The 17,833-nt window shown below is 38.4% G+C and overlaps 1 protein-coding gene across 1 annotated transcript in view; it reads left to right on the top strand.

Annotated features, from left to right (window-relative positions):
* The window catches only part of dusp22b (dual specificity phosphatase 22b), a 144,282-nt gene extending 127,242 nt beyond the window's left edge, over positions 1-17,040 (top strand). Inside the window, exons 6-7 of the mRNA XM_039753436.1 lie at positions 7,604-7,775; positions 16,134-17,040. Of these exons, the coding sequence (XP_039609370.1) occupies positions 7,604-7,775; positions 16,134-16,265 (304 nt within the window). The 3' untranslated portion in view covers positions 16,266-17,040. The remainder of the gene's footprint in view (positions 1-7,603; positions 7,776-16,133) is intronic.
* The last annotated feature ends 793 nt before the right edge of the window (positions 17,041-17,833 follow it).

Genomic DNA, 17,833 nt, shown 5'->3' with positions numbered 1-17,833 from the left:
GCTGTATGTAAATATATATTATTTAAAGATTTTTAAGCACAAAAATAGTTAAATATACCATAGAATGCACAGTGTAATAGTAAACTAAATGTAAAAACATTGAATAACACTGAGAAAACCTTGAACAGAAAAAACTAACATTGCAAGAGTTCACGCTACAGCCTTACGAACCGCTCGCTGTAAACACTTTTTTTTAATGAGTTTTAAGCACGGGGAAAAAAAATGAACATTTGAAAAATCCGTAATTTATACAAAAACTAACCATAAACAACCAAGAAAACTAACCTTGCATGAGTCAAGTTCTGGCATGAAGGAAGTGGGTGGAGAGGAGATTACAGTTTTGAGGTAAAGTCTCGTGCGCGATGCACGTCTGACCGAGAACAATGTACTGTGGAGAAACTGAATACGTGCGTAAATCACCGGCGCGTACGAACCAGAAGGGAAACTGGCTTGGTTGTAACCCGATTTGTACGTGTTTTGAGACGTTCCTGACCCGAGGTTCCACTGTATTACTTAGCCACTAACCTGGTCACGACCCTACCTGATTGCTGTGTCTGTGTATAGTAGAGCGGTAGATCCTGCTACAATCAATAACCGTGCTGTTCCTGTTTCAAGCTGAATAAAGCTGGTTTTGTAAAGTACTGAGACTCAGCCTTGTGTTTTGGGGTGCATGACAGGGAGTCGCACATTACAGCACACACACACACGTGGTCAACATGCTATAGTAAACAGTATACGCTCATATGGATGTTGAGTATATGAGTGAGGCACGCTGACTGAGAATGAGCATGGGAGATGATTACCCACAATCCCCACGTGACGCTTGGCAGACAAAGCGTATATGTACTACTTTCATTGCAAGACCTCGCTCGTTTATCATGTTAAAATTTATTAAAAATTTTAGCTTGTCTTGTAAAACACTCGCACACCAAGTGACTTGCAATCCAAGGTTTCACTGTGTTATTGTACTAACGTACATGCACTGCACTAAGGCTAAACAGCACCACCAACAAATAAAGTGGATGGACAGCTGAAGAAGGGGAGGTGTCTTGTACAGAAAAAAGAGATGTTTGTTGTGTACAGCACAGTCAGGTGTGAAATGAAAGGGAAAAGACGTCGAAGCTCAAGAAAGATGCAAAACTCAATGGTTAACAAGTGCACCATGAACCTTGAGTGCCAGTAGATGATACGTTTCTAGAATGGAGGGGAGGGGAGAAGAGACAGAAGTGGTGTCCTTGGGTCCAAGACAACCCTGGACCAATGCAGAGCCTTTGGGTTAGGGGATTCAGAGGCATAAGCTGTGATCTGTTCGGCCTAGCTCCTGGTTTTTTTCTCGATTATGTATGTGTTCAATAATGCTAAGCCCCTGATCTTTTTGTCCATCATTTGTAATACTGCCTTTGATCTGTGTTACACCATTATATGGATGCATGCAAAAGCCCATAAGGACATTTTTTTATTTTATGTACATGTAGGACTGCGTATACCCTCTAAAATCATTTACATTTACATGCACATCTGCTTACTTTGAACATGGGTGCCCCACACACCCCCACTGTCCAAAATTATTTACATATACGTTTGCATTTGCAGACTTTAAAGGGTGACCGCATACAACTGACAGAAAAAGAAGAAAAGGAATTATTGAGTGCATGATGTAAATAAATGAACATTTTAAACATCTATATATAATCAAATTTTACATTATTCCTACTGAAATTACCCATTGCAGTTCAAAACAATACACCTTCCTGTAAAATTGCATTTTGCAGTGACCATCAACAAAAGCCAAGTCACTAGCAAAATCAGAAATTTACTCGAGGGCAATTGTTTATAGTATGTTTAAGAGTAAGCAGTTCCAGTGACCATGTAATATTATTAGTACTTATTAATTTAACTGACACCTTTTATCTAAGTCAGCTTACAACATTTGAGATACAATTGGTTACAATTCTTTTGTTTTTCCAGTTGTAACACAAGCAGGTGAAGTGACTCACACAGTGCCAGTAGTGGGATTTTAACCCACATCCTCAGGCTAGGTCCATAGCCTTAACCACTATACCATGCTCCCTGCTTATAATAGCCCTTTGTTTATTAAAAAAAAACTACAAATACTGTATACAGAAAAGGATTTGCATAGTACTTCTGATATATCTAATTAACTGATGGCACTAGAAGTGAGGCCTACTTTCTAACAAAATTTCCTGGGCAAAGCAAGGTAACACAACGTGAACAAATGATAAGTAAGGTAGAACTGGATTTTGTTATTTTTTTTGGTTAAAACAAGGCTAATGGACAGTAAGTGGATATTTATTTGATGCTTAGATCAGATCTAACAGTTACACATAGTCCACCATCCAAATTTTTGCTGTGATTTAGGCATGAAAACCTTCCATGAACAATCTGAAAACAGTAGCTGTGAAATGGAGCAGTCATCGAACAATATGGGGGTGATGCAAACACACATCTTTGACAAGGCAGTTCATAGGTAAATTCCAGGGACAATCTGCTGTAGAAAAGGAGAGCTCCAGTGCAGCCAGAGGGTATGCGCCATATCCATTTTCGTTTCAGTTGTGAAGTGTATTTAAATTTCAGTTGTGAAGTTTATTTACATTTTCAGTTTTGTTTGATTTTCTGTACTCAATTTTTGATGTTGATTTCATGACCTTAGGAGCTACTGTAGCTTTCAGTGTTACTGGTAAGCATAACACACAGTATTAAGATTATAGTCTTTAGTGAATCAGTTACTGTTGATAAACCTTGTGCTAAGCACATCAGTGTTACCTACAGAAAGTTCTTTGTGAAAAGACCCATATCCAGAGTTTATTCCAGTATATCAAACATTTAGTACATTTACACCCCTGTGATTAAAACCCTAAGCTACATATCGTACTTCAGAATAAATGGTGGTGATGGGCTCCCAATCACAGCCGTATGAACCACAATCCTCTGAGATGTATTTGGAATGACATAATATGCCAGTGTTTTTAAGATTATACAAGTCTGGCCATTTGCTACTGACAAAGTGAGTTAAAGAAATTTGTCATGTGAGTATATTAGTATAGTCAAAATCCAGTTATTGTATAGGAAATATCAAAGCTGATATAGAAACATAACATCAGATCTGCAAGGCAGAGTGGCACAGCAGAGAAAAGTTGATCACAGATAAGCACTAACAGTAACCCAGCAAGTCTCGAGAAGAAGTACACACTGACACTGTTAATGTTTTTGATCCAGCAAAATATGTGGAATAAAAAGAGTAACCAGATAATGGGAGGCTTCATTTTAAAGCTTGGTTGATCCACAGGTGATTGACTTACTGCTTTAAGTTTCCACAGGTAAGCTGATATCAGTCAGGTTAGGGTATCAACAAAGAAAGCTGACGTGGGCAACCACATAAGTGAGGAAAATTCACAGGTGAAATCAGGCATTAACACAGCCGCACTCTCCTGGAAAGACAAAGAAGCAAATGGTTAGAAATCTTCAAATTGTCCGAGTTGTAAAACTGTTAAGTTGTTAATAAAAAAGGCATCAAGTAGCAGCAAGCAATTAAAAATGCAGGTCAGTGAATCTTAAGGAGACTCGATCCAATAACCCCAGAAGTTATGGTTTTAGGTGAATCAGAATAAAAAAAAAAACAAAATGAAAAACAGAATACTATAGTCTTGACAATCTAACAATAGAAAATGAGAAACAGTGAAGACCACAAAATGAAGTTATATATAGTTCCATGGTTAGGTGAAAACTAGTAGACTTTATCTAAAAATTAAAAAAAAGAAGCTGGTGGACATTAGATATGGTGTGCCAGTTCACTTCTGCTAATGTTAAAAGTTGATGAGGGAATAACATACAGAACTAATCTAGATATAATTTCTCTTATTTTTTCCCATTTACGGTTGCAGGAAAAATGTAATTCTGGTGACCTAAATAAATTTTTCATTACACCTTATTATTTTAGGCAGTATGTGTTAGGTCATTAGCTAACTGCATTTGACCTGAATGTTGGATGAAGTAGCTAAAATGAGCATTGGTGACATTGAAAAGGCTTTTTTTTAATTGTGTTCTTTAAGTTTTTAAATCAAAAGAAAAATTAAAAATATTCTTGTTATTCTCTATTGCCTTTAAGAGCCCAGCTGTGGCTTGATGACATGGATGCTTAGAGGTTCTAGCATAAAACAGCATTAAGTGAGGAATCTTGGCTTCAAGCTAGAATGGCATCAAGGACAGAGTGATACTTTTAGAGGACCAGAGAAGTCATTAAATATCTAAATACATTATAATAGATCAGATATTTAATCACTTCTCTAGAGCTCTAAAAGTATCACTCTTCCCATGCATTTGTAGAGCATGCAAGGAAAACTGGTCTTGTGTGTATTGGATTGTCAGTTTTTGTCCATGATATCCTTTCTCAGTATCTTTGTAGTTTGCATGATCTCTTTACCTTTGACTATAGATATTATTGTTGCATCCTGGTTTCGTTCCACATGCAAAAGACATGCAATTGATTGATGATTCAAGGTTGGTCATTTATGACTGTGAGCATGAGTCTCTCTTATAGTGGAACAGCCCCTTGTCAGGGGTTGGTTTCTGATTTGACTTGATACAAATATGAAACTACCTTCAGTAAATGAATGGATCTTTCCTTTTTTAATGTGTCTCTGCACAGGAATTCTTTTGGGGCAACACCTCCCTTTTTTGCCACATCCTGTTTGGCAACAATAGAACTTTGGATTATAGAATAGCACTTAAAGGCAGTGGGGATAGAGAACGACTTCTTAAACTACTGTGGAAAGCATACCCCTGGACACAGACAGACAGACAGACACCAGAATGTCCAAAACACACTTCTTTATTTTTCCTTATAGCACCACAATGCCTTCATCCACCAACTCTCTTCCTTTCTCTCTTTCTCTTTCTCCTCTTCTTTCTTTTCTTCTTTCTCTCTTGACTTCCTCTCCCCTCCTCACAAGCTTCGTCTCCTTCCTCCCAAATGTGGCTCGTCTACTGGAGGGAGGCAACCCCTTTTATCAAATCCCGGATGAGCCCCAGGTGCTCCACCTGATGTCACGTCCTTGTGTGGCGGAAGTGTGCCCGGGTGCCCCTGGGATTGCTTCCGGCAACACTTTGTGGTGTGGTGGAAGTGCTGCCATCCAGGATTCCCTAACTGTCCAGGCGCCCCCTGGCGGTGGCCATGTCCTCCCGTAGGGGTGAGCGTCCCAGCTCCGTTCCCATGACCCCCAAGCAGACCCGGGTGGCTGCCCACTTGTGGCCCAGGGGAGGTATCGCCCATCTCGGGGACCGTCCTGGCTGGGACACTACATTGAACAATTGTGCTCTTGATTGCAGGGTTGATTCTTAGACAGCAGCGGGATCTCTCTCTTTTCACTAAACAAGGCCTTTTTATTTCTAAAATTTGGAACTGTTAAATAGTAAAGCAATTTAAGCAGGAAATGTCTGTTTAATATTTTAGCCACTAATAGACAAACTTTGAGCAGTTGGATTGCTAGAACATTTTTGTAAATGCAGCAAAGTAAAACAGAGGGGAAATAAGGATTCAGTAACTCTATCATGTTTAACACGGGAGAGACACCCTACATCTAAAAGCCATTAAGAGCAATTTGTAGCGAATTGGTGGAAAGTGAAAACCTCAGCCTCTGTCCCGTCTTCCCCATTTACAGTCTGTTTTGAATGAACTTTAAAATCAGTTTTGTGATTGCCCTGAAAGGAGATATAGTATTTGGAAATTTTGTAAGAAACTACCTGTCAACTGTTGTCTTAGCAATGAATATGCAGTAAATAAGGCAATCTCTGTCTGGAAATATGTTTTCTCAAGCAGTGCATAAACATTACTGTGTTATGTTTTAGGTATCTCTACCAATCTACTTGTTATGTAACCTTGTGAACCTAGTTAAGAGTTCTGGGGACAAGAACATACTCCAGCACCTTAGAGTTTAAGGAAGACTCATCTATGTTTATTCCTTGCCTCTTGTTGAATGTGGGGCCAGCTCATCACTGTTATCTCAAATAAAAAGTGATGCTTCTTGAAAATGTATATTATATAGTAAAGTACTGCAAAGCAATTTAAACAGAAATTATATTGACCCAAAAAATGGCAGACAGCTTTATGGGTAAGGAAAAAAAAATGTATATTGTTGTCCATGCTGGGACCTGTTTTTAGCTATAAATAGCTTAGGGTCCAAACTATTCACAGAATAGTTATTAGTATGCCTCCTTAGTATTATACAAGCTGTTCTACCCAGCTTCACTGAAAGAGTAATAAAATGTACATTACTTGCCTAAAATAAATAAAAAAAGTATATCTGACACCAATCACACTAGCAGGGCATGTGTTTAGCATCTAAAAATGTTGGGGCGCCAACCTGGTCCTCTCCGTTTAATTCCAACTTAAAATATATATGAAAACTCTACCAAAATTATGATCATTATAAGCAGCAATAGAAAGGAGTTTTCAAAATTTGCTATCAGGCTAAATAATGGAAGCACTGTTAGGGACAAATTCCATTTTGCAGTAGGTTCGATGGAAGTCTGAAACCCTCCTTCCAGCAGCAGCTGGATTTATATGATGGTCAATCAATTGCCCTCACTTTGTGTCTTCTCTGTGCTACGGAAGCATTATATAGATATATAGATTGTGAATTGTTTGATTAAGAATATAAATTAAATAGATGACTGGAGACTGTCTAGTCAAGCAACCTTGTTTACTTAGCTAATGGCTAAGCAGTTCCAAAATCTCACCCAGATGTATTTTAATACTTGTCAAGGTTAATCTTCAACTGCCTGACTCCATAAACTGATATAGTTTCCTGACTATATAAGAAACATCACCTGGATGCACTGGGACGCATCATCAGTGATGTATCCTGAGGTCATCGGGCGTTTCAGGTCTCGCAACATCATACATCCTCGCTCAAGCGACCCAGCCGGGGTTGATCAATCCCGAACTTGCATCCCAATAGCAATCCAAAAATCAGCCCTCTTTATCAGAATGTAGGTGTATGTGTTTTTAATTGTTATAGAATACTTTTAGTATTAACATTAAAATTAAGTTTCTTTAATCTGTAACAAAAATCCCTACAAGACATAAAAGTTGTGATGTGTTTCACACTATTGAGAATAAGACAGTTACAGAATAAAGTAAAGTCTTGAATTTCTCCTTCTGGGGATGTAATATTTATGAAATATTGTTTAGGCAAATTTTTAGTGACTTGTCCATGTATGTGATACTCTTCCCATATTGATCCATGCATGTTGAATTTTTGTTTTAACTTAAACATTTTTTTTACCTAGTGTTTTTGTTGTGGGATACAGCATCCTTTTCTGTTAGATCAATGATAGTCCCTTGATTTAATTACAAAATAAGTCTAAAATGTACAGAAGATCACAAAAAATCTATATTAGAATGCAATTATATTTACTCCTAAATTGCAGTTTGATGTTTGGAGATCACTTTGGCACAATCAGTCTAGTTATTTCTTTACTTTCGGATACTGTATGTACACTAAGTCTACCAAACACTGTCTGGTACTGAAAGTATGATTTTTATTGGGTTATTACTTACAGGCTTTCTTATTCCTCACTGTAGTCTCGCTGGAGTGTCACGGAGTGTCACATTAGTGGTTGCATACATCATGACAGTAACTAACTTAGGGTGGCAAGATTCCCTAATGGCTGTTCGAGCTGCCAGAGCCTGTGCAGGACCCAATGCTGGCTTCCTCAGACAGCTGGAAGAGTTTGAGAAGACAGAGCTACATAATGTAAGTTAAAATCTTTAAAATTTCATTGTAAATGCTTAATTATACTTGTATGTAAAGGAACAATATGTTGTATAAATTATTCTATACCATTTATACTTCTAAATGTATACATATGCATCACAACATCTAATGAAGGGCCTCAGTATGTAAAGCATATAGTCACAGAGTTGTAAAAGCATACAGTGTACTCGTATACAACACTAAGTTATTACTTAGTGGAAGCACCTTTGCATGAGGTACTGACGTAATTATATTTGGTCATATCTGTATCAGCTTGACCATGTTTACCCATTTTTATCTTTAGAAGTTATTCCGGCTTTGAAGGTACACTTGACTTTATTGAAAAGAAACTGATCGTGCAGCGGTGCTATTTAATAACACTTGCCTAACGCTTGACTTTATTGAAAAGAAACTAATCGTGCAGCGGCGCTATTTAATGACACTTGCCTAACGCTTGACTTTATTGAAAAGAAACTGATCGTGCAGCGGCGCTATTTAATGACACTTGCCTAACTCATTTCAGAAACATTCTAAAGGGGAGGACTAAACAAAGCTCCTTGGACAGGTTTCTATTGAAACGCCCTGCGAATCAAAGTGACGAAAGCGTGGCAAAAAAGAAAAAAACTAGTGAAGAAGAAAATTAAGTTAAGCAAAAGTGAAGTGAAAGAGAAAAACATTACAATACACTAATTGGCTTCGCCAACATCTGTTTATTTCTGTAGGTTCTCTTTTATGTAATAGGTTTTATTTTGTTTGGATACAATATTTGTTCATTATAGATACATTTTTCTTATGTTGAAAACATTTAACAAAAAATTGACTTACGAGCTCGGACATGGAACGAATTAAACTTGTATCTCAAGGTATCACTGTATATGAGAGCCACGGAGCGGTTTTTGATCTGTCTCGGCTAAAAACAGAACTGACTGTAATGTATGCCATGGATGATTTTGCAGGAAAATCTCCCACTGATCTCCTTGACTTCCTTCATCAGAAAAATCTGAATGAGAGCATGGGGCAGCTGTTCACATTGGTATATTTGGCGGTGACCATTCCCGTGTACACTGCTTCTGTCGAGCAGGCATTTTCAGCCCTAAAGCGAATTAAAACTTATGCCAGAAATACAACAGGCTAGGTTCGACTTTCAGTATTAGCATCGATGGCGATAGAAAGGGACTTTTTGACGGAACTGAAGTGCACAGATAATCCGTACAACAGAGTACTGTTTTTGAGGAAAGAGAGGAGGATGGATTTTGTTTACAAATAATCAGAATTTTTGGTGAGTAAAATGTTGCGATTTTCCTAAATAATATTGCAAGTTTATGAGTAGAAAGTAGAAAGGAACTTGCTCACCCCTAGTTTGTCTATTCAATAAAGGCATTGTGGCAACAGGAGTTATCTTATATACTGTATATGTATGTATGTATGTATGTATATATATATATATATATATATATATATATATATACCCTGATCTACATACTGTCAAATAAACGAACCACACGCCGTGGCGCAACACAAGAGGCTTCGCCTCTAGCGCTGACATCCGAGGTTCGATTCCCGAGAGGGGATGCAGTGAGTATGTACGCCTGATAAGTCCAGAATTAGGGCGAAACACGTGCTGCATACTCTTTGCATTATTTGACAGTAAAACTATTTCAATATATATATATATATATATATATATATATATATATATATATATATATATATATATATATATATATAGGTGCTGGTCATAAAATTAGAATATCATGACAAAGTTGATTTATTTCAGTAATTCCATTCAAAAAGTAAAACTTGTATATTAGATTCATTCATTACACACAGACTGATGTATTTCAAATGTTTATTTCTTTTAATTTTGATGATCATAACTGACAACTAATGAAAGTCCCAAATTCAGTATCTCGGATAATTAGAATATCAATTAAGACCAATGCAAAAAAAGGATTTTTAGAAATGTTGGCCAACTGAAAGGTATGAACATGAAAAGTATTAGCATGTACAGCAGTCAATATTTAGTTGGGGCTCCTTTGGCCTGGATTACTGCAGCAAAGCGGCATGGCATGTAGTCGATCGGTCTGTGCCACTGCTCAGGTGTTATGAGAGCCCATGTTGCTCTGATAGTGGCCTTCAGCTCTTCTGAAATGTTGGGTCTGGTGTATTGCATCTTTCTCTTCACAGTACCCCATAGATTTTCTATGGGTTAAGGTCAGGCGAGTTTGCTGGCCAATCAAGAACAGGGATACCATGGTCCTTAAACCAGGTACAGTGGAACCTCAGTTCACGACCATAATTTGTTCCAAAACTCTGGTCGTAAACCGAGTTGGTCGTGAACCGAAGCAATTTCCCCCATAGGATTGTATGTAAATACAATTAATCCATTCCAGACCGTATGAACTGTATGTAAATATGTAAATATATGTAAAGATTAAGCACAAATATAGTTAATTACACCATAGAATGCACAGTGTAATAGTAAACGAATGTAAAAACATTGAATAACACTGACACAAAACACCCAGGCTCCCTGCTCAGCTACACAAGCAGGCTCTCTCTCTCTCTCTCTCTCTCTCTCTCTCTCTCTCTCTCTCTCTCTCTCTCTCTCTCTCTCTCTCTCTCTCTCTCTCTCTCTCTCTCTCTCTCTCTCTCTCTCTCTCTCTCTCTCTCTCTCTCTCTGAAACAGAGGGGAACATTTGAACAAATCCGAACTTTAATTTAAAAACCAACCACAAGCAACCAAAAAACATTGCAGGAGTTCATGCTAATAGCCTTACAGCCCGATCACTGTAAACACTTTTTTTAAAATGAGTTTTAAGCACAGCGGAAGAAAAGGAACATTTGAAAAAAGAGAAAAGTAACATTGCAACAAATCACGCTATGAACAACTCCATGTAAACACTTTAATGCGCTTTAAGCACAGGGAAAAAAGCGAACATTTGAAAAAAGAGAAAAGTAACATTGCAACAATTCACACTACGAACTGATAAATTAACTTTTGAAAAATCTGTAATACAAAAACCACCAAGAAAACTAACCTTGCATGAGTCGAGTTTTGGCATGAAGTGAGGAGGAACTGGGTGGAGAGAAGGGAGAGTCTGGCTCTGCAATGGAAGGATGTTTTTCTTCAGGTGTTTTCTCTCTTGTGATTTCTTGGGTTTCTGGTGTTTTTAGCTGTTTAGCTGGCGGGAGAGAAAGCCTCATGCAGGCATTCCAAAAACAAAGTCCTTGTGACCCAACCCTTCATGTTTGACCTCCACATTACTGGCAGTCTGGCTTTGTTTACATTGTGCTGCTTGAAAGCATGAGGGTTCTCAAATTGGTAAATGAGTAAACTGGTAAACAGTTTTTCCACCTCTTCCAGCACTTGAAACCTCTGCCTGGTTAACGCTGTAACTCCTTTTGCAACATCAGCTGCTTTAATAGATTCTTTCTGTTTTAGAATAGTCGAAATCGTAGATTTTGACTTCTTGTACTCAGTGGCAAGATCAGTAACACGAACGCCACGCTCAAACTTTTCAATAATTTCTTTCTTTACTTCGATTTCAATTTTCTTCAAAACTTTCTTCTCACCACTCTTCACTTGATTAGAAGCCATAGTTAACTGCAAAAGCACACGAAATACTGTAGAGCACAAAGAGAACGCAGGTAAAGCACGCACGTCTGACTGAGAACAATGAACAGGGAGCGGCTCTGCTTAAACACAGTAATCGGCGCGTATGAACCAGCCAGGCAGGCACGCACCCTCCCCCCTCTCTCTCAGCAGCAGGCAGGCAGGCACGCACGTGCAGCACCCTCCCCCTATCTCTCAGCAGCAGGCAGGCAGCCACGTGCACACCCCCCAATCTTAGCAGCAGGCAGGCAGGCATGTGCAGCACCCTCCCTCTCTCTCTCAGCAGCAGGCAGGCACGTCTGACAGAGAACAATGCAACACGTGCGGAAAACATCGGCGCGCACAAACCGAAAGGGAAACTGGCTTGTTCGTATACCGAGTGTGTGGTCGTGAACCGAGGCAAAAGTTTGGCAAACTTTTTGGTCGTGAACTGAGACGTTCGTGAACCGAGGTTCCACTGTACTGGTAGCTTTGGCACTGTGTGCAGGTGCCAGGTCCTGTTGGAAAATGAAATCTGCATCTCCATAAAGTTCGTCAGCAGCAGGAAGCATGAAGTTCTCTAAAACTTCCTAGTAGATGGCTGCGTTGACCTTGGACCTCAAAAAACACAATGGACCAACACCAGCAGATGACATGGCACCCCAAACCATCACTGACTGTGGAAACTTTACACTGGACCTCAAGCAACATGGATTCTGTGCCTCTCCTTTCTTCCTCCAGACTCTGGGACCTTGATTTCCAAAGGAAATGCAAAATTTACTTTCATCAGAGAACATAACTTTGGACCACTCAGCAGCAGTTCCTTTTTGTCTTTAGCCCAGGCGAGACACTTCTGACGCTGTCTCTTGTTCAAGAGTGGCTTGACACAAGGAATGCGACAGCTGAAACCCATGTCTTGCATACGTCTGTGCATGGTGGTTCTTGAAGCACTGACTCCAGCTGCAGTCCACTCTTTGTGAATCTCCCTCACAGTTTTGAATGGGTTTTGTTTCACAATCCTCTCCAGGGTGCGGTTATCCCTATTGCTTGTACATTTTTTCTACCACATCTTGTCCTTCCCTTAGCCTCTCTATTAATGTGCTTGGACACAGAGCTCTGTGAACAGCCAGCCTCTTTTCCAAAGATCTTTTGTGTCTTGCCCTCCTTGTGCAAGGTGTCACTGGTCGTCTTTTGGACAACTGTCAAGTCAGCAGTCTTCCCCATGATTGTGTAGCCTACAGAACTAGACTGAAAGACCATTTAAAGGCTTTTGCAGGTGTTTTGAGTTAATTAGCTGATTAGAGTGTGGCACCAGGTGTCTTCAATATTGAACCTTTTCACAATATTCTAATTTTCCGAGATACTGAATTTGGGACTTTCATTAGTTGTCAGTTATAATCATCAAAATTAAAAGAAATAAACAATTGAAATACATCAGTCTGTGTGTAATGAATGAATCTAATATACAAGTTTCACTTTTTGAATGGAATTACTGAAATAAATCAACTTTGTCATGATATTCTAATTTTATGACCAGCACCTGTACATATATCTATACTAATAAAAGGCAAAGCCCTCACTCACTCACTCATCACTAATTCTCCAACTTCCCGTGTAGGTAGAAAGCTGAAATTTGTCAGGCTCATTCCTTACAGCTTACTTACAAAAGTTGGGCAGGTTTCATTTCGAAATTCTACGTGTAATGGTCATAACTGAAACCTACTTTCATATACTTTATACAGCCATAGTGGGCAGCTCGGTCGCCGTGTGAGGCGGAGTTACGTCTTGCGTCTCGCATTATCATGACTCCCACGTAATTGGGTGCCTGCCCATATAAGGCCGTCCGTCAGCGGCAATCCAATAGAAACATTCTGCCGCGAAGGATTGCACTCATGGAAAGGAAGGTGAGATGGTCAGGCAGGAGTTTGGCACAAACTCAGCAAAACTGCGAGAGAAACTTTTAAGTGCCGGGGTCTTAGCTAACATTAAATAAAGCCGTGGAAAGAGGTCCAAAGAGTGCAGAACAAAAAAGCGTTACACAATTGAGAAGGCAGCAAAACAATATGAAGCATGTGACACATACAAGCATATTCATAAGTGCAGCTACTGCGGAAACAAAGCACACGGTGGAAGAAGTCAATGTCCAGCTAAAGGAACACAGTGTAAAAAAAAAACCCGTGCATGCAGTGTGTGATGTCTCAAATAAAGAGGAAGACGAGCTGTTTGTTGATGCAGTAAGAAAGGAATCGATAAATGAAACCTGTTATCTTTACAACGGTTGACAAACACAGAATGTAACTTGGAACACAACACATCCTCCAAATATGAACCTGATTGAAAGAAATAATGATGATCAAATCCTTGATGACAGCAACACTCATAACAGTCACTAAATAATTACATTCACAATCATGTTACATTATTTTCAAAATGTTTCCTTTTCTTTTTCATTAATTCTTTTAACACATTACTTCTCCACTGCGAAGCGCGGATATTTTGCTGGTATATATATATATATATATATATATATATATATATATATATATATATATATATATATACACATATGATATATATGTAAACTTAAAAGTTCGTAGGCGGTTTCTACAGCTTACAATAGGGCTTAAGGGTACATGAGTCCATAGGTGAATGAAAAGGTCTGAAAATGTACAGAATATGTTCATATTGATAAAGGAAAGTTTTCTCTTCATGAAAAAATGCCTTACTCATTTGTGAGGCATCTTTGTGATAACAAAAGGAAACTAGAAATAATATTTTATCACATATTCTTAGAACAACTTTTCTTAGGGTAAGAATACATTTCTTGATTGCTTCTCTGCTTACAGCCATCATCGTGGGTGGAGTTATAAAAACCTAAAGGCCCACAGTGCCAAGCTATATTCTGCTTATAATCTGACTTTGGCTTCTGCAGTTCTCTTTCAGGCAGTCAGTCATTGTCCAACCCTCTATATGCTAACACAGGGTCACGGGGGGTCTGCTGGAGCCAATCCCAGCCAGCACAGGGCAAAAGGCAGGAACAAACCTCAGGCAGGGTGCCAGCCCACCACAGGGTACACACACTAGGGTCAATTTTAATATTGCCAATGCACCTAACCTGCATGTCTTTGGACCGCGGGAGGAAACTGGAGCACCCAGAGGAAACCTACACAGACATAGGGAGAACATGCAAACTACACTCAAGGAGGGCCCAGGAAGCAAACCCAGGTCTTCTTACTGCGAGGCAGTAGCGCTACCACTACACAACCGTACCACCCCAGTTCTGTTTCTTCAGTGGTTATTTTATTATACAATGATGTTGCTCAAATAATGTAATAGTAAATTGGTGCTGCTAAGTGCCGTGTGTGTATGTCACCATGCAATGCATTGCCACCCTGTCCAGGGATTGCTCCTGGTTTGTGCCCGATGGTACCCAGACCCACGACTCTACCATGGATTAGAGGCTTAGGAAAATGGATGGATTATTATTACAGCTATTGTTGTGCCTAGAGCGGAGAAAAATATATGACTAGACATTTTTTTATTTCCTAGCATTTGTGGCACATTGACAGAGGGTCCACTTTTCGGCACATCGCTTTCCACTAGTTGTGATCTAGGGCATCTTCAAGTGGCGGTGTTGACTTAGCGCATATTGTCCCTCACTTGATCAAGCCAGCATTTTTTTCAGGGTTGCCTACATGGTCACTTTCAAGGCTTATGCTAAAGGTTGTGTTTGCCATTGACTGCTCGTCACTGTCCATCAAGAGGCCATACCACCAGAGGCATGCTATTCTGTTACCTTCAGTTCAATCACGTTTTTGGATTTGAAGTAGTTAAGAAGTATTAATTTATATTTAGCTAACCTAGGTGAGTGTTTGACCTTTTAATTGGTGAAAAATGAATAAAAGGTGTTACAGGTACTGCAGGATCAAGTTTGCACATTACTGCAGTAGAGAGTAAAACTATCAAAATAAATATATAGTATAATAAGCTGAATCAGAATTTGAAATACCATTTATTTACACTGCTGTAAATCTTTCAATTATTAGACTAATTTAAATAGGATTTGAACTGCTCCCTAAAGTAGATCAGCCCATACCTTACACATATTGAAGCCACACTAATTATTCTTTTAACTCTTTTTTTGTTGTCTATATAAATGAAAATCTTCTTGCACTTTTGACGCTGAGTATCTTAACTATCACTTGGAGAATCTAGCCTGCCTGCCCCGATATTTGCACACTTCCTGAGCTTTGGCTCTAGCTGCTCATTCAGCCAGTGAGCCATTGAACTCTTTCTCCTAATGCCAAATTAAAGTATATGACTACCATTTGTGCTTCTATTCAGGGATAACATCTAGTCCACTGTCCATGAATGAGTACCACCTCCTGCCAGCCTGTGGCCACCCTTTTACAACTTGTTCATGGTTCTGTCCTTTAAAGAGTCATTCCTCCATGTTTGGGATAGGTGACAACAGAGTGCAGTATCTCTTCTTCTCTCTCCTCATGTCCTAGGACAGTTACAGGTAATCTGCTGGCTAGAAAGGTATACGCTTGTGTTTTATTCAGCCTTAATGACAGGTTTCACAGCTTGACTTCTATTGCCCCAATTTTTATATTTATTTTTCACATCATGTCACATAAGAATAAAATTGATAGATTGTTAATTTGTTAATTATTCCATTACTGCTGGCTCTAGTTTTTGTATAACAATTTTAATGACTAATGCATTTTTTATGCATAATTGTTGTATTGTTTTATTTTAAGTTCAGGAAATGGCTTAAAGAAGAATACAAGGAAAACTCTTTTAAAGATGAAGAAGAAGTACAGATTCTTCTGTCTAAAAGCTGTAAGCCAATTGGTGTGGACGTTGATATCTGTGACATAATGACCACTTGACCTGAAGTATTGCACAACTAAAAATGATACTTTATAGACTTAATACATGCAGTGCCTACAATTTGTTGAAGTATGTCATGATGAGGTTTGTAATGACAATCTTATGGCAAAAGGGGAAAATTAAGATTTACAAATTATTCGAATTGTTTCTACTGAAATTTGATGTCATTTTTATATGATGTACTATGTATCTAATAGCCATATTGTATAAAGTTACGTTTGCTCAACTATCAGCAATGTTAGCAAGGTTTGACTCTAGAAGAATTTTTTTTCACAAGTCACTTGATAAGGACCAAGGGAAGTACTTTTCTGTTTCAGTAATTTGTTAGAGGTAAGATACAAAATTTTTTATAGGGTTTCATTTCTGTCTTTCATTACTATCTCTGCATTCCCAGAAAACTACCACACATTACAGTATCTTGTATATTTAATTTCTGTTTGATTGGAAAAATGTGTTCAATGATTAAAAATGTGAATTTGGTAGCAAGTGTCACAGTTCCATGTTTTGTTAACACCATTAATATTTCTCGGCCTGAGAAAGGCAGCTTGCTTTGGATGTGTGTGTATATGTAAGCACTCATCTAAGTGGGTGTGTGGTAAGAAAAAACACAACTAAAACAAGCCATTTAATCCTCAGAAGAGAAGGCATGAATTTCATATTTACATGTAAAATATCAATTTTACTGTTAAGTGGAAGTTAACCGAAATATGTATTCAATTGTAAATGTTTTTGTGTACATATTTTGTGTTAAATAAATATTATTTAATCACTAGATTGATGAATGTATTTATTAATACATTGTTTATGAACAAATGACTAACCAAAGTATCAGTCTTCCCCAAGTTCTAAAATTAAAGAAATCTGATATTAAGTAATAAAAAGCACACAGCACATTTTGCCTAGTCACTCAATTAAGCAGATATGAGAATGTTTGTATCAATCAATATTATTTATCAAACAATAAAGACAACATATTAAGGTGATGTGTGAAAAAGTAAGCAATCCTTAGTGCTTCCATATTACTTAAGATCATCTTTAGAGCAATGTGCTGCTAGGTTGATTTAGATGAAGGTCAGGAATCAGTACCTCCTAGATATAAAAGTAGAAGTTTTGGCAGTTTGATTTGGATTGTTCAGGCTTGAGAAAACCATACCAAAGACACAAGTCACCTGTGTTGATCTCAGTGAAACTGCAGCTCATTGGTCCAATAAGGTCTATAAAGCCATATTTAATAATTGGAAAAATCTACAAAGACAAACATTATTATCAAATGGAGAACTTTCAAGGCAGTTGTCAGTCTCGTCACGAATGGGCATCCAGACAGAACTTGTAAAGAGCCTCCAGCTACATCCAGGCATCTGCAGGCCTCTGTCAACGTGGTAAACATTACAGTTCATGAGTCCACCATTAGAAAGAAGATTAAGCAAGTACAATTTTGTCTTTCATGAAAGTGTAACCAGACGGAAGCTCCTTCTCTCCAATTAAAACATACAGTAGCTACATGGCTTTTTTGTTGAAAGTAGAGTAAATTGTTATGCAGGCTGAGAGGGGTTCCCAAACTTTTTCA

This window comes from Polypterus senegalus, chromosome 5, assembly GCF_016835505.1.
Source record: "Polypterus senegalus isolate Bchr_013 chromosome 5, ASM1683550v1, whole genome shotgun sequence".
Taxonomy (NCBI): Eukaryota; Metazoa; Chordata; class Cladistia; order Polypteriformes; family Polypteridae; genus Polypterus; species Polypterus senegalus.
Note: the sequence above shows the minus strand (reverse complement) of the source record. Positions and strands in the feature narration are given on the sequence as shown.